Raw genomic sequence first — 18,608 nt, 5'->3', positions numbered from 1 at the left:
AAAAACATAACTGATCTTATCAATGTAATAAGATTCTTTGCCTAGTAGAATTAAGCATGAGTGAACTTATTTTCTTAAGCACTGTTTATTTTCTGGGAAAGTCACTGTCTTTTTCTCCTGTGGGCCTTCCTATCTCTATATCTGTTCTGAATAAAAATGAGGCACAGCACGGAACTGAAATGTATCCAATGAAGAATTCTCTTATTCTATTCAAGACTTCTTTTCCTCTGGACTGCATTTTTCTGCTTCTGGGGAAGACCCACCTTTCTCTGTGGCTTCACCCACGATGATCTTGCCTCCTCGCTTGCTCGTCTTCTCCACTGATAGTGCCGTGCTCAGCCCTTGCTCATGCTTCCCGAGACCCTGGCCTTCCCGGAAGCCGTACTTCTGCATGATTTTATGTGCTACTGTGCCACTGGCAGGAAGAAAAAGAGGGAGTCCTTTACACTTGAAGTCATCAGCTAAAGCATAAATTGGATTTTATATCATAACATTCTCCTTTTGGGAGAAGAGAAATTCTGTAAGAGCTTCAGTGAGATCACATATAATTAACAATGAGCCATTAGATGGAAGTTATGGGGATGTTCAGGATGAAAGAAATATAAAAAACTAATGCTGAAACCCTGGACATCTTGAGATTATCTCTTAGGCAAGGAAAACATTAAGTTTCCCTAACAAAATTTCCCTAGTACCCCGTTAGAAAACAGTAGAGCTTTTCTAACAGTAGACCAGTGTGTTCTAGTATCTGAATTTCAATACATCTTTTTTTCAATTACAATTTACTTTAATATTATTTCATATTAGTTTCAGGTGTACGGTACAGTGGTTAGACAATCATGTACTTTACTAAGTGTCTCCCTGGAAATTTCCAGGACCCACCTGGCAATACATACAGTTATTACAATATTATCGACTACACTTCCTGTGCTATACTTTACATCTCCATGGCTGTTTCATAACTATCAATCCATATTTCTCAATCCCTTTACCTTTTTCACCTGGTCCCCCTAGACCCTCTCCCCTCTGGCAACCATCAATCTGTTCCCTGTATCTATGAGTCTGTTTGGTTTGTTTCTTCGTTTATATGGTTCTTTAGATTCCATGCATTGGTATACCTTACAACCACTGTTTGTTTTAGAATGTGCCTGTCAAGGAAGTGCAGAGTCCTACACAAGTATAACCCAAAGAGGCCCACACCAAGACACATCATCGTTAAAACATCAAAGGTTAAAGACAAAGAATCTCAAAAGTAGCAAGAGAAAGCAGTTATGTATAAGGGAGCTTCCATAAGACTGTCAACTGATTTTTCAACAGAAACTACACAGGCCAGAAGGGACTGGCAAGAAATACTCAAAGTGATAAAAAATGACCCACGATCAAGACTGCTCTACCCAACAAACCTATCATTTAGAACCAAAGGACAAATAAAAGGCTTCCCAGACAAGAAAAAGCTAAGGGAGTTCATCACCACCAAACCAGTATTACAAGAAATGTTAAAGGGCCTTCTTTAAGAAGAAAAATAAAAAGCATTAATAATAAAATGGCAATAAATACATATCCATCAACAATTACTTTAAGTGATGAAATCTTGCTTTTGTAACAATGTAGATCGATTTATGGGGAATTGTGCTGAGTGAAATAAGTGAGAGAGAGGAAGACAAATGTGGTATAATTTCACTTGGATGTAGAATAAAAAATAAACAAATAAATACACAAATAAATAAACAAGCAGAACAGAAACAGACTCATAGATAAAGAGAACATTTTGATGGTGGCCAGATGGCAGGAGGACTGGGGAGACAGGTAAAAAAGTGAAGGGATAAAAAAATACAAATTGGTAGTTACAGAACAGTCATGGGGATGTAAAGCACAGCACAGGGAATACAGTCAACAATAGTGTAATAATTCTGTATGGTGCCAGATGGGTATCAGATTTATCAGGGTGATCACTTAGTAAGTTATATAATGTCTAATCATGGGGGTGTGCATCTGAAACTAATGTAATATTATAGGTCAACTGTAATGGGAAAATAAAAATTTAATAAAGATTGTCTTTTCCTAAATGGTACAGTAGTTTCCAATGATAGCCTTTATAAATAAAGAACTCCTAGAGATCATCATTTAACTGATGAGAAAATAAAGAAACTGAAGCCCAGATTAGCTAAGTTAAAGCTAATTAGAAACAAAAACAAACACAACAATTAGAAACTATTTCTATAGGTGTTAATATCAGAATCAAAACTGGAACCCACAACTCTTAATTCTTAGTCCACTGCTTTCTCTAATACCATAACTTTCCTCTTTTAAAAAATTATTTTTATTTATTGATTTTTAGAGGAAGAGAGACATCATTTTGTTGTTCCACTTATTCATGCATTCATTGGTTGCTTCTTGTGTGTGCCCTGACCAGGAACTGAACCCACAACCACAGTTCATGGGGACAATGCTCTAACCAGCTGAGCTACCCAGCCAGGCCTGGGAGGTGCCTCACAGGTCTCAAGGGTGATCCCTAGCAACCGCTGCTACCTAAGGCTTAAGCCACAAAATCCTGCTTCAACTAGAACTGTACCCACTTTACTTCATGTTTTGAGATTTCCTTAAAAATTTCATTTGAAGCTGTTCTAGGGCTAAAAGGCTGAAAACTGCTGAAAGGCACCACACTGCATCTTCCTTAAGCATAAGTTAAAACTGAATTCCTGTTCAAAAGGGGATTCAGCAAAAAAGTCAATTTTTAGCATGTGCAAGAAAAAAACAACCACCCAGTTTCATGCCTGTTCACCCTCCAGCATATACTATAGGTGGTCCAATAAACCTTTCTGCAATGACAGGGGTGCTCTCTCTCTCTACTGCCCAGTACCATAGCTGTTGGCCCTGTGTGGTTATCGAGTACTTGAGATGAGACTAGTATAATTGAGGAGCTACATTTTAAACTATATTCATTTTAAATTAACAGCTACCAGTGGCTAGTAGCTACAATAGAGAACAATACAGGTCTAGGGGATGGGTACCAAGGTCAGAAACTCAAAATCCTCTCACAGTGCAGGAGCCCCAGCCACCTACTCCAACTCTTGACGAGTCACTTCTTGAGGGCTCTAAGAATCAAAGCATATAAACACAGGCGAGGGCAGATTGGTGTGATTACTACAGACACAGCATTTCTGTCATAGGCAGTGTCCTTTTAAAGGACACAGAACAAAGGCCTCACTACAATGCTTCATTTGATAGTCCCTCACTGCATGAAAGAAACATAGAAACAACATAAAACATTCTTTTAGCCAAAATGCATGATGAATCCAATGGTGTTTAAAAAGAAATTCCACCAGCTCTACCTAAAAGTCAATGTTAAAAAAGACTTTACATGTAGGTAAATAAATACTCTAATTTAGTTTGAATAACTGTTACTAAACTAAAGATGTATAACCATGACCTTAAAGCAAATGACTCATTTTATCAGGAAATAAAGAAGTCATTCACCATTTGGACATAGTATATAAGTCAGCTGTAATGCACATGAGCTATTTTATTTGCAAATGTCATGAAAATAAATGTAAATAATTATCAGAAATGGTTCCTACCTAGGGAATATAATGTTCAACAATGAAATCATCTAAAACTTACATTAGAAGGCTTTGTTTTGTACAAAATACAACAGCACTGTGCTGCAATATCCTCCACATGACTCAAGCATGGATTCTCAAGAATGATGTATGTGACCGGACACACCAAGCACCTCCGTACAAACCAGAGAATGTCCTCACTCCCAAACAAGCTGCATCTACTGAGAGCACTGCCTACACTTCACACTGAGTCTCACCCTTCTCACACCTGCTGAGATAATATCACTTGGAACCATTACCCCATGTTGGCGAGGAAGGAGTTGCCGGGGCCCGGTGGAGATCTGGGTCTGTCCTGTTCCTCATACATGGGGGGAGGGATGGCAGCTTTGGAAGACTGTGAGCGAGGTCTTGAGTCCTCTTCATAAGGAAATTCTCGGGGTACTGTTGGATAAAAATAAAATGGGTTTACTAAAATACTATTAAAAAGTTCCACATTGCGCTGCATAAAATCTGTTCTTTTAATTAATTTAATTAACATTTTTAGTTTATTATATGAAGAAAAAAACAAAATCCATTTCATAGCCTCTACATGACTTTTTAAAATCATAGAGGTATGACATGATTTTTAAAATTTTAGCTTTGTTACAGCTGTTTATTATCTCCTCAAATGTCCCTTTGTATCTTAATGAAATGTTATCCTTTAAAAGGGCTCTTAAATGACAATTTTTGTCTGAATCCTTAAGATTTCTGTATGTTCCAGATAGAGCCAATCAAACTCTCTTTTGATTTTCATAGCCTCTTGTATACCTGTTCTAGAACTCTAAGTTTACTACTTCATTAGCCTAGCACAGAATAAAGGTCTTTGAGGTTATGGACCATATACCAGAGCAGTGATTTTCAGCCCTAGCTACATAGTAGAATCAATAAGAACGCTTAAAAAAAAAATCCAGGTGCCCTAGCCAGGTAGCTCAGTTGGTTAGAGTGTCTTCCTGATACACCAAGGTTGCTGGTTCAATCTCCAGTCAGGGCACATACAAGAATCAACCAATGGATGCATAAATAAGTGGAACAGCAGTAGCAGCAAAAAAAAAAAAAGTGGATGTTTCTCTCTCTACAAAAAAAAATTATATATTAATTTAAAAATCTAGATGCTTGGGCCCTACTCCTAGAAATTGGTTTCAATTGGGTTTATGGTTTGTCAGTGTTTTCACACAAAGTGTACTTAACAATACTTTCTGAATTATCTTTTTTAAAAAAGATACAATAAATAATGCAACAGCTATTCAAAAGCACCAGGGATGACTATATTTTCTTGGGATAGTTTAGGTATGGTCCCAACCCACAAGACAGGAAAATGACCTAGAATGATACATCAAAGCTCAATTCCAACCTCCAAATCATAGAATAGATTGCTGGGAGGAGAAACAGTGGGTGGGTGTGTTCTAGCAATGAAAGTGAAGGCACACAATCTGTGCACTGAAATCAAAACAAATGGCACAAAAATCTAATCAAGGAGGCACTGCCACCTTGTGGAAGGTCATGAATTTTACAGTCTCTAAATTACCGAGTACACAAATTGAAAATTGAGGAGCTACTGTTTGTTTTAACCTAACTCCAAATATGAAATGTTGGAGAACACAAAATAAATTTTAAAATTTTATAAAAGAATCTCACTGTATAAAAATCCAAGTCTCAGAGACTGGCATTAAAACTTCTAAAGTATAAGGGGTGGAAGGGAGCAGTAGCCTCAAGGACAAGCCGGGCCTCAGGGTTAGGGCCAGAGGACAGCTTTGCTCATGCAGGTAACGTGGCCAATGGAAGCTAAGACTGTCCACGGCAAGACTTTTACCAACATAAAAGAGGGGAAGTACCAGATACATACACTCTTTGTCTTTCTCTACAAGAGAAGTGGGTGGTGCGATGGCAGCTCCGCCCATACCTGCAAAAATATAAATTCCATGTTAAAGGAACACTGTAGCTGCCAGACTCTCCAGGATTGTGACACAACCCCCTCTCAAGAAAAAACGAAAAGAAAGAAAGAAAAGGAAAAAAGGAAGGAAGGAAGGAAGGAAGGAAGGAAGGCAGGCTGCTACTTCATCCTTCCAGGTAACATTTAAAGAATTTAGTATCTGAATCTAAGATTAAAAATATAGAAAACTGGAAAAGCCAGACAAACATAATTATGTGTTTCACAGCAGGCATTCAAGATCTTCAGAATGTAGTAAATAAATGAATTTTCAGATGAAATAACTTAAGCCAGAGAATTAGCAGTTACTTAAAAAACAGTAACGTAATTGTTTACTAAGAGCACGTTAACCATTGGGTTGTTTCATAACATCTCACTTAGTCTTAATGAACCTTTGAAGTAGATATTTCTGTGTCCATTTCTCAGAGAGTTAGTGAACAGACAGAATAAAACGCAGCGCCCAGTGATGCCGAGCTTTACCCCACAATAATCAACACTCCTTTCCAGGATGCAAACCGCTGGGACTAAACACCTATTTGAAAATGTGGGCACTTCTAGTTTCTATGCCGCCTGTTTTGTGTTGTCACTGTTCTTGCTCGTGTTTCCTGGACAGAGAATGGCAAGCACAAACAAACAAAGTGATTCCATTCGCTATCTGATACAGATGGAGAACATGGGTGGAAAATATAGAGAATTTTTCATTAGGTATAACTTAATCACCCACAAAATAGTCCAAAAAATAAAATGTAAAGAACAGCAAAACACTGACTACAAAGCCAGTGCTGTACCAGCATGAAATGTTTCACAAAAGAAATTCCTCCAAAGCCGGCGCCCACACATCATGATTAACAGGTCTGGAACAGACAATTACTTAAGGAGAAATAGGAATAAAGTTTTCTTATATTTCTTTTGAAACACCTATTGTCATTTTTCAATATTATCACTAAGACCTAAGTGATTACTGACTGATTCTGAGATTAGCTCTAATGAGTTCAATATAAAAAATTTAGGGTGGGCCCTGGCTGGTGTGGCTCAGTGCATTGAGGACCAGCATGTGAACCAAAGGGTCACAGGTTCGATTCCCAGTCAGGGCACATGCCTGGGTTGAGGGCCAGGTCCCTAGTAGGGGGTGCACAAGAGGCAGCCACACACTGCTGTTTCTCTTCCTCTCTTCCTTCCTCTCGCTCTAAAAATAAATAAATAAAATATTTAAAAAATTCAGGGCGATTACTTAAAATTTGCTACTGATCAGGTTCAGATATAAGTACCATCTGTTATCAGCAGTATACATAATGGGCATAATGCCATTACTTCCCTAATATTCAATGTACAGTTCCTGTTAATGTTCAAGAAAATAAATGGCCTTCATAGAGAAGGCATACCTTCTTACAAAAATGGCACCCATTTGTAAGCTGAAAAAATGAGACCAATAATTATTCAACCTATATACTGGACTCCAAAAAGTTAACAAAAACCAAACATTTGTTGATTAATGAGATAATGGATATAAAAGGTTTAACATTAGTACCTCACTCATTGAGCACACTCTAATGTAACTTTTCTTCCACGGGAAAAACAATGTAGTGCACGACAATATTAAGCATGTACCAAGTACTCTTTTGTTGTTGCTGAGGTGTAACTGACATCTGATACCAGTTTCAGGTGTACAAGGTAATAATGACTCAATACTTGTATATAATGCAGAATGATTATCACTCAGTCCAGTTAACATTCGTCACCATACTTAATTATAATTTTTTTTCTTGTGAGGAGAACTTCTAGAATTTACTCTCAGAAACTTTCAAATATGAAATACAGTACTATCAACTATAGGCACCATGCTGACATTACATTCTCATGACTTACTTGTAACTGGAAGCTTGCACCTTTTGACCCCCTTCACCTTTTTCTCCCACTCCCCACCCTGGCACGCAACAACCTGTTCTCTGTATACAGGGGCTTGATTTTCTTTGTTGTTGTTGAATACTAAGTATTCTACAAATACATTTAATTCACACCTTCACTGAAAGATAAAGAATTCTAAATTATTAAAGACTCAGTCTTTTTCAACTCAATTAGTATTTTAAAATTTAAATTAAACCCGAAGACAGTCCTGGCTATATATAAAATAGGGTTCATAGATACGGAAATATATTCCAGCTTCATGATAATACTATTCTCAGGTTGTATGTTAAAGATGACTACATTACAATGAGGATTTCAGGTAGATGAAGGTCCTGGATAAGATGAACAGGATACCTGTATCTCATGAAGTGCTTCTTCCCTCTGTGCCTCAGATTTCCCATCATTACAATGGGCATAACTACAGAGCCCACTCTGCGTTGTCGTGTGGTGTAAAGGACATAATTTACAAAAGTGCTTAGAACAGAGCCTGGTACAAGCAAACAAGTAGAAGACTTAAATTTCTCATTTAAATCTCAATCTGTCAGCCAAATTCGTCAATAAATCAAGGCAATCCCAGCAATCAAAACATGATGAAGCTAAAATAAGAAGCACTCAACAAACACTGCTTAACTGTCTAATGATCGTTAAGGATTTAGCTCTTACACAATTACAACTCTGCTTGTAAAATTTTAGAGTTAAAAGGAGCCTTATGAACTAGTTCAAATTCTTGTCTTCCTGCTCTCCAGATGACACTGAGAGAAACCAATGTCCAGGGAAGCTAAGTGATGCCCTCAATTTTATGCATGTCCGTGGCAAATGTTCTGGAAACAAGTGCCCTGACTCTCCACTCAGTGTTTAACAGAAACGAAGCTGGACAGAGAATCGGTCACTGTGACTGTGCTGCAAGTAAAAAAAGTGTGCATATGTATTTTGAGATATGCTCGAAGTGTCCACTTAATAAATGTTGGAAAGTGGGTGGGAAGCTCGAAGAAGAATATATGTGAAAACTCAAAATAAATTAAGGACGTATGCAAATGTGGATTGCTGGGATTCCTAAAAAAGAATACCTAAATCAATGTTAACTGAACTAATTTATCGTATTGCGTATGAAAAGCAAATAGTGGAATTACACCACATTGGAAATATAATATTTATGTTCATGCCTTACTTCTTTTTCTCCTCTCTCGCTCATAATCTTCATCTTCATCAGAATCTGGATCTGGTCGTCTTGAAAATCCGCTAGCTTCATGTCGGTCCTTACGCCTCCTGTGATAATAAAAGAACCCGTGTTCATCACAGATGAACCAATTCAGAGATATAAAATCAAAAGACATTATCTTGACTGGCTCATGGGTAGAAAATACCCAGATCCTCCCCTTCACACTAAACGATTAATGCAAGGAGGGGTGTGTAGTACAATCAACTGGTTGATGTCTAAAGTAGCAAAAGTATGAGAAGTGAGAAAAATTCAGAAGATAAAGTGAACACATTTAATAGGTATACAAGTGTTAAGTAGCAAGAAAAACTCTTCCTTGACATCTACCAATTTCAATTTTAAAGCATGTCAACATAGGTAATAGTTTAACAATTTCAATTCCCTAGAACAGTGGTTTTCAACCGGAGTCCCCAAAGAGGCACCCTGTTGTGCTGTAAGAATGTTTAAAACATGCAATACCTGATTAGTCAGGGGCACTGACCTCTTTTCCCTTAGATTGTAAAAAAACACCAACCCCCGCCCCCCCCAAAAAAACCCACACACAAAAAAATAAGACCACAACCAACACAACAATAGCCATCTGGTGTGAATGAATCAAAATTATACCTTTTTTTTGTTGCACCAGCAAAAAATATATTTTTGGTGTGCTGCAGAATTTCAGTAATTAGTTTATGCATACCATGACATAAAAAAGTCTGGAAATCACTGCTCTAGAATATGCCTTCACTTCATGTAAAATAAATAATGAGAAATACTGTAATAATATTTTCTAAAAAATTCAATATTCAATATTTGTATTTGATTTTTTAAAAAGATTTTAATTATTTATTTTTAGAGAAAGGGAGGGAGAAAGAGAGAAACAGAAACATCAATGTGCAGTTGCCTCTCATGTGCCCCGACCTGGGGACCTGTTTCAAAACCCAGGTATGTGGCCTGACTGGGAATCAAATTAGTGACCCTTTGGTTCACAGGCTGGTGCTCAATGCACTGAGTCACACCACCCAGGGCTGATTTTTTTTTTTTTTTTCTAAGAGAGAGAGGGCAAGGGAGAGGAAGAGTAAGAGAGGGACAGAGACATCTACCCACTATTCCACTCATCCATGCATTTACCAGTTGATTCCTGACCAGGGATCAAACCCATAATCTTGAAGCATCAGGACAATGTTCCAACCAAGCTACCCAGCCAGGGCAATATTCAATATTTAAAAAAAATACGAACAAATCCTTGTTACCCATATTTTTAAAAAACAAATAAAAGATGCATATGTTTTTAAAAATTCCATCTTGCTCTAAAATAGTTAAAGAATAACAAATTAAGTATTTTGAATAGTTATGATTATAGAAGAGTCATAGCATAGGAAAGAAGCTACTGTTCAACACTAGGATTCTAAGGTACTTTTCTAACAACTCACCCAAAATATGTACCTTAAATTTTCTGTACCTATACAGGAAATTTGCTCAAGAGTTTGTTTTCATGCTGGGATGTAACAACTAAAGGCTTTTAAAAACAGTTTGATTCTTTCTGATGAGTGCTCAGATCGACCATGAAAACTAACTTCAGCCTTATGGACAGCACTGAAGTTCATTGATTAACATTCTCATAAATACGGGTCTGGCACAAATGACGCCCATTTTTTATTACAAAATCATAAGCATCTAACTCTGTAACATAACAGTATCTCACTTAAGCATACCATATGACATTTTGGGTGGAATGTTCAAATTAAGACTATAAATTATTACACTCATATTATTACCTACCAACCACACTCAAGCAGGCCTTACTTTTGTCAGACCTGTATTTCAAATATAAAATATCCCCAAATCCACATGAAGCCTTACTTTTCTCTCTCTTCTATTTCTTTTTGTCGTTCCAGCTCCCGCTGTCTCTGTCGTTCCTCTCTTTGGCGCTTTACCACTTTCTCATAATCATTCGGAAACATAGGGTCATATTCATCAGCTAAGGGAATCAAAACTTCTCCTGCAGAAAATCCACTGGGTACAGGATCCTGAGGAAGATAAAAATGCCACGGTACCATCCTCATGTCTTAACATTTTATTCACAGAATTAAGGGAAAAGAATATGAGGGCTGGAGTGAGTGTGATGGCCATTTTTTGCCTCCTCTGTTTTACAGACAAGGGAACAAATGTCTAAGCAGGTTTAGTGACATGACATTGTCACACACCTCACTAGGTAGCAGCAAACCCATGACACTAGTTCAGTGTTAATTTCATAAATACCCTACGGCATTTTCTTGAAATTCCTAAACAAACTGCCACCACCAGAAATTCTAAGCAATAAATTTGATTATTTATATAGTAAACAACAAATACCTTGGTTTCTTACAGCTCCATGAAAACCAAGCCACCCACAGAGAACACAATCATCCCAAGCCACCCACAGAGAACACAATCATGGTCCTTGTGACCATGTAATAGAGTAACTTTAAATTTTGATTACATGGACAGATATGATATATTAAAACTTAAAAAAGTAAAAAGCATCCCTTGGGCTTTTTGAAATCCTCTGGAATGCATCCCTTCCCAGGTCAGCTGCCCTTCACGTGCTGAGTCTGGCACAGCATGGATGTAATTTCCTTCACACTGTCATTCATTTTTTTAAGGTCCACTAAGATCAAGTTCAGATGATAACATTTTGCATTTCACTTCTAAACATTTAGAGACTGGGGCTGCTTATTCTTTGAGAGAAAAGAGGTAGGTTTAACAAAGAAATGAGAAAAACAAAAGGCAGGCAGAGCACAGCCAACTAGAAAATACATGATTAGAAATGGGGCTTTACCCTAGGCTGGTGGTCTTGATTTCTACATGGCTTAGGGAGGCCCCAGTATAATGCATGGTCTGAGTTTCCTAAAACTCCATACTTTCTTCCTCCATGTTTTCTTAGCATTTAACTCTTCCTTATTATCTGCAAAAATAAGAGGCCTTAACTGGTCTCCAAGGACATCTTAAAACAAGCATAACTTAGGACTAGTCACCTCTTTCAAGAGGTATACTGCCCAATACTATCGAATGCAGAAAGGCTGTAGAATATATTTTGTTTTGAACAGAAAATTGACATGATATGAGCTTATGTTCAATATCAATTAATTTAAATCCAACAATTCTTGTTAAGTTTGACATTTTATAATATTAGATTGTTTCATCTGACATTATGCATTATAAAACAAATATTTTCTCTTTTCCTTACAACTAAAAATCAGGAAATACTATAATTCAAATGAATAAAAGAAGTCAGAAGAATAACTGTAGTCACTTCCCAAGTCCTATCACTGGAAAATTTACACAAATCTATTAAAACATAGGGATCCTGAAGGGCAGGTAAAATGAATTTGCATTAATATTAAAGGAATTTAAAAAATGCAAAGGCACATAAACAAGATTTCCTTTCAGTTATTATTAAGATAGGAGAGAAACCAGTAATCAGTCTTTCAATTTATGTAGTACCATAATCACAAAGATTCTACCGAAAGAACAGTCAATATGAAATTTAAAATCAAATTATTTTTAATGTATAAAGCCGACTAAGTTTAACAATGAGCCATTCTTCTCTAAATGTCACAAATAAAGCAATCTGTTAATTTTAAAAAATTAAAATGCTAATACTCCAATGATGGGGAAGGTGGGTAAAACTAAAATGCTCATATATTGTAGGTGACTTTGTATACTAACACAACTTGGCTGAAAACAAGCCAGCACTAAAACAAACTGGTAATAAAAATGACTGATCTCTTAATGCCACCTCAGGAAATCTATCCTAAGAAAATAATTTTACATGCATAGAGCACTCTCCGTGGAGATGTTCATTAGAGTGTTATTTATGATGGCAACATAAAAGCAGATCTAGATGGTTCTACACTTAGGAAACTCTTGTATAAATTACAACACACTAACTTGATAGGAATACTTCACACGTAAAAATTGATTATGAGGGACTTCTGGCCATGATGCAGGCGTAGGTAGACACACTTTGTCTCCTCGCACAACCATAAGAAGGATAACAACCAACCTAAAAACAAAAAAACAAGAACTACCAGACAACTGAACTGTATGGAAGTCTGACGAGCAAGGATTTTAAGAAGAATCATTCACCCACATGGGTAGGAGGGGAAGAGACTGGGAAGCAGGGTGGAGAGAACACAGTGTGGCACACCGAGGCAGTGGAAGCTGGCAGAATGGGTGGTCCCACATTCACAAGCAACTGAAAAAAACTGGGAGGGACAACCGGGAAACAAGCAACACTAGCCCCAGCCCAGACCTCACAGCCCATGGTTCCTGCACTGGGAAATAAAGCTTCACAACCTCTGGCTGTAAAAACCAGTGGGGGTTGCAGCACTGTAAGAAACTGCTGATCTCACAGGATACTCCATTTGAGGGGCCTACATGGTCTTAGAACATACACAAGCCTACCCACTGGGGGAATTAGCACCAGCGCAGCAGCTAGAAGGGTGCTTGCTACTCACTTAAGGGAAGTAGGGGAAGTGACTGGAAACAGGGAGAGAGCCAGGAAGTGGAATTGTTCTCTCTGACCCCTCCCTCACACAAAGGGTCACAAGAGGCGAAGCTGGTTGCCCAACCCTAGCAAATACCTAAGGCTCTGCCCCTTATAACAGGTATACCAACATGGGGAGTAAACACAGCTTACTTAATAAACAGAAACATAGTGAGGCTGCCAAACTGAGGAGACAAAGAAATATGGCCCAAGTGAAAGAACAGATCAAAATTCCAGAAAAAGAACTAGCTGACATGGAGAGAGTCAACCTATCAGATGCAGAGTTCAAAACACTGGTGATCAGGATGCTCACAGAAATCATTGAATATGCCTGCAAAATAAAGAAAGAAGTGAAGGTAATACAAAGTGAAATAAAAATACACAGGGAACCAACAGTGATGGGAAGAAAACCAGGACTCAGATCAACAATTTGAATAAAAGGAAGAAATAAACAATCACTGGAACAGAAAGAAGAAACAAGAAATCAAAAAACTGAGGAGAGGCTTAGGAACCTCTAGAACAACTTTAAACTTACCAACATCCAAATCATATGGGTGCCAGAAGGAGAAGAGGAAGAGCAAGAAATTGACAATGTATTTGAAAAATTAATGAAAGAAAACTTCCCCAATTTGGTGAAGGAAAGAGACATTATAGGACCAGAGATCTCAGAGTCCCAAAAAAATAGGACTCAAAGAGGCCACACCAAGACATATCATAACGAAAATGCCAAAGGTGAAAGATAATCTTAAAAGCAGCAAGAGAAAAGAAGAGAGTTACCTAAAGAGGAGTTCCCATAAGAGTATCAGCTGATTCCTAAACTTCACAGGCAAGAAGGGGCTGGAAAGAAGTATTCAAAGTCATGAATCTACATGGACCTACATCCAAGATTATCCAGCGAAGCTATTGTTTAGAATGGGAAGGCAGATAAGTGCTTCCCAGACAAAGTAAAGCTAAAGGAGTTCATCATCACCAAGCCCTTATTATATGAAATGTTAAAGGGACTTAGCTGAGAAAAAGACGATGATCAGTAAAATGAACGGTAAAATGACAATAAACTCACAACTATCAACAAATGAATAAAAAACAAAAATAAAATAAAATAAGCAAACAAATAGAACATGAACAGAATCACAGAAATGGGGATCACATGGAGGCTTATCAGTGGGGAGGGGGAAGAGGGAGAATGGGGGAAAAGGTACAGGGAAGAAGCAGCATAATTAGTAGGCACAATATAGACAGAGGGATGTTAAGAATAATATAGAAATGGAGAAGCCAAAGAACTTACATGCATGACCCATGGACATGAGCTAAGGGGGGTATTGCTGGGGGAAATGGGGGTACAGGGTGGAAGGGGGCAAAATGGGAAAAATGTGACAACTATAATAGCATAATCAATAAAATACACTTAATAAAAAATTTGATTATGAAACTTGTAACAAGAAAAAATGCTTGATTAAATTTTGGGGCAGGTAACACTATAGGTTCTAGAATCAATACACAATAACAGAAAATGATGAATCAGCTTTTCGGTAGATGTAGTGAGAAAAAGTTATATGGTGAGTATGTGGTAAAAAAGTTAAATGACTAAGAATCCCCCTAAAACACTTCCACTGTGGGGTGCTCTTTCCTCTAAACAGACTATTAGCCTGCAGTAGTGCCAGGTCTTCCAGCCAAGAAAAAGCAAAGTCGAGGAGCAAGTGGATTCTAAACCAGGACTGGTCAAAACTGTGAGGATGAGAAACAAAATAAAGAAGGGAGAGGGTATGCAGCTGAAACTGTGCCTCAGCTTGACTGGGGTCCTTTCTAATAGTTGGTGGTCAGGGGTGCGGCTAGGAAGAGTACCTTGCTAAGAAACAGTCAGCAATAATAGCATATCCTATCTTTAACCTGTGGGTCATTTCTCATCAAGCAACTCGTGTGCCTATATAGTTCTGTTTAAATTACCTCTGTGGTATTATCTGAATGACATCTATGGAGAATAAACATATACCTAAAATGGGTGTAATTTTAAACATAAAACTTGTTTAAGTTCATTTGCCCCTCATTAACTATGATTTGCAATTATCCCTTTCCAGATTTTCCTCATCCTCACTAACTCATTTACAGAGTTGTCTATATCTATTTCTTAGTTTTTAAGCTTAGGTAGAATCACTGGGTTGATAAAGGGTAGGTGGTAGACTTGTCTTTATTTTTAACACTTTTCTTTATTTTAACCCATGACAAAACAATGAATACTATTATTTTTTACTTTAAATAACCTATATATCCAGCACTAAGCAAATTAAGTAAACTACAGTACACCCACATGAGGGAATACAGTGAAGCCATTAAAATACTTTTTGACACAGACCGACAATCAATATGTTATCAGGCAAGACGGGCAGGTTAGAGAACAGTGGGTAGAGGAGGCACAGAATGGGAAGCTATTCTAAAATATAAAGTTTTTAACTTCTGGGTAGAATTGCAGTCAATTAGTGTCTTTTTGTGTATCTCTGATTTCTGATTTTTCTATAATGAGCTATTTTATTTTAAATAGCTAAATGATTTAAACTTCATAAACAAAAGTAAAAATTAAGTTGAAAATGATACTGACTAGACTGCAAAGGCCTACTGAGGAGACTGTGTTCAGAGACACATGCACAAAATGAGACACGCAGTAAGCAGGAAAACCATCAGGGTCAGAGGTGGGCTTACCTTTAAGCCGGCTGCTACATGAGGTGGGGTGTCCACAATCTGCCGGTCGTCTGATGAGCCGCCACGCTTTAGGTCGATTACTGGGGCAAGGACTGTACTTTGTTTTGTTCTCTGGCTCTAAAATCATTAAAGAACAAGAAGAGTATACTGAGCCTTCAAATTAAAATCCATACTATTTATAACAAAGTTTTTTTTTTTGGGGGGGGGGGGGTCCTCTATAATGGACCTTTCAGATTCTGCAACAAGAAAACCATAATCTTAAAATAGACTTTTACAAGAGGGGACCCCAACCCCCCCCCAGAATTATCTTCTAGAGGGCAGGCCACCTAGTGGGGGACAGGCTTCCCCCACTAGGTGAACCCATCCGTACCAGTGTACCAACTGGCTTTGTTGTGAGAGGCTGTGTTCTGCTTCAGTGAAATTTTTTTGGAGATTCTCAATGTGTTTGACCATTTCATGATGGGGCATATACAAGTGCACCTGCCCACACCAATCTGAGTGTTCAGCAGTTTTGACCAAAAACAGCATGACCCCTGTGCCCCACCCTTCCTATTCACCCCATTTCATCCTGAGGAATTTTTTTGTTTCCTCAGATGAGAAAAGTTCTCAAAGGGAAACATGTTGCCCATGTGGAACAGATGAAACAAAAAACAGCAGAAGTACTAAAAGACATCAAAATTGACAAACTCAAAAACCGTTCTGAGCAGTGGGAAGAACATTTCCATAGGTGTACTACATCAAAGGGAGAGTGCTTTGAAGGTGACTTAAGTTTAAACATGTAAGCATAAATACAACACATCTTTTATAAATAAATGTTGGTTCTGGGGGATCCCCCTCATAATCCAATTATTAGTATAAGCACATACTAGTTTCATTAGCCCATTTTCTTTTTCAACACAAATTTCCTCCATTGTAAAAGATTTATAGTAAACTTGGTCAGTTTAATTTAACTTTGCATGCAGTATCAGCTCTACAGTGGGTTTTCCTTTGACCAAGAGGGCAAATCTGGAATAGCACATTACACTTTTTGACTAGCATGGATCTTTCCTGTAAAGTGGGTATTTTTTTAAATACTGAGCAAAAGTTACTTGTAGATTAGTGTTTTTCCTCCCAGAGAATATAAAATCCTCTCACCTCTTCTATTGTGAACCTACAGAAAAATATTTTTTAAGATAACATGATCATTCAGATACCTTCAGCCATGGTTATTCAGATACCTTCAGCCATGGTTAACATCTTACCATATCTGTTTTACCCTATACCTGTATTTATGCTAAACCATTTCAAAGACATTTGAAAACACTAGGATACTTTACACTTAATCTCCTAAAATTATGGACATTCTCTTACATAACCATGACACTATTACCACACCTAATAAAATCAATTGTAATTCCTTGTGTCATTTCCTATCCAGTTCATACTCAGATTTTCCAAGCTGTCCTCAAAATGTCTTCTAAATACTAGATTTTATTTTGAACCAAGGATCCTACCAAAATTCTGCAATGCATTTGGTTTTTAAGACTCTTTAAAATATCTTATTATGCTATTAGTTGTCCCATTACTCCCCCTTCATTCCCCTCCACCCTGCACACCCTCTCCCACCCACATTCCCCCCCTTTAGTTCATGTCCATGTGTCGTAAGTTCTTTAGCTTCTACATTTCCTATACTATTCTTGCCCTCCCCCTGTCTATTTTCTACCTACTATCTATGCTACTTATTCTCTGTACCTTTCCCCCCCTCTCTCCTCTTCTTACTCCTTTGTTGCTAACCCTCCACGTGATCTCCATTTCTGTGGGTCTGTTCCTGTTCTAGTTGTTTGCTTAGTTTCTTTTTGTTTTTGTTTTAGGTGTGGTTGTTAATAATTGTGAGTTTGCTGTCATTTTACTATATATGATTTTTATCTTCTTTTTCTTAGATAAGTCCCTTTAACATTTCATAAAATAAGGGCTTAGTGATGATCAACTCCTTTACCTTGACCTTATCTGAGAAGCACTTTATCTGCCCTTCCATTCTAAATGAAAGCTTTGCTGGATAGAGCAATGTTGGATGTAGGTCCTTGCCTCTCATGACCTGGAATACTTCTTTCTAGCCCCTTCTTGCCTGTAAGATCTCTTTTGGGAAATCAGCTGACATTCTGATGGGAACTCCTTTGTAGGTAACTGCCTCCTTATCTCTTGCTGATTCTAGGATTCTCTCCTTCATTTTTACCTTGGCTAATGTAATTATGATGTGCCTTGGTGTGTTCCTTCTTGGATCCAACTTCTTTGGGACTTTCTGAGGTTCCTGGACTTCCTGGAAATCTATTTCCTTTGCCAGAATGGGGAAGTTCTCCTTTATTATTTGTTCAAATAAGTTTTCCACTTGTTGCTCTTCCTCTTCTCTTTCTGGTACCCCTATAATTTGTATGTTGGAACATTTAAAGATGTCCTGGAGGTTCCTAAGCTTCTCCTCATTTTTTAAAATTCTTATTTCTCCATTCTTTTCTCTTTGGTTGTTTCTTTCTTCCTTCTGATCCACTCTATTGTTTTGAGTACCAGTTTCCTTCCCATCACTATTGGTTCCTTGTACATTTTCCTTCATTTCTCTTATCGTAGCGGGCATTTGTTCATCTAATTTGTGACCAAAATCAATCAATTCTGTGAGCATCTTGATCACCAGTGCTTTAAACTGTGCATCCAACAGGTTGGCTATCTCTTGGTCACTTAAAAGTACTGATTGTGGGGTTTGAAAGCCCCTGTTTGAGCCATCTTTCCCCC

General features: G+C 37.7%; 1 protein-coding gene across 2 annotated transcripts in view; it reads right to left on the bottom strand.

Moving 5' to 3' along the window:
* RBM17 (RNA binding motif protein 17) overlaps nucleotides 1-18,608 on the bottom strand; it is a 63,958-nt gene that overhangs the window by 30,434 nt on the left and 14,916 nt on the right. For both annotated transcript variants that reach the window (XM_036024362.1, XM_028507133.2), the window contains exons 3-8: nucleotides 15,849-15,965; nucleotides 10,487-10,653; nucleotides 8,597-8,694; nucleotides 5,440-5,496; nucleotides 3,857-3,998; nucleotides 264-415 (exon numbers count right to left, since the gene is read on the bottom strand). In XM_036024362.1, the coding sequence (XP_035880255.1) occupies nucleotides 264-415; nucleotides 3,857-3,998; nucleotides 5,440-5,496; nucleotides 8,597-8,694; nucleotides 10,487-10,653; nucleotides 15,849-15,965 (733 nt within the window). The remainder of the gene's footprint in view (nucleotides 1-263; nucleotides 416-3,856; nucleotides 3,999-5,439; nucleotides 5,497-8,596; nucleotides 8,695-10,486; nucleotides 10,654-15,848; nucleotides 15,966-18,608) is intronic.

Source organism: Phyllostomus discolor, chromosome 1, assembly GCF_004126475.2.
Source record: "Phyllostomus discolor isolate MPI-MPIP mPhyDis1 chromosome 1, mPhyDis1.pri.v3, whole genome shotgun sequence".
In the NCBI taxonomy this organism is placed as follows: domain Eukaryota; kingdom Metazoa; phylum Chordata; class Mammalia; order Chiroptera; family Phyllostomidae; genus Phyllostomus; species Phyllostomus discolor.
This window is presented reverse-complemented; position numbering and strand designations above follow the sequence as displayed.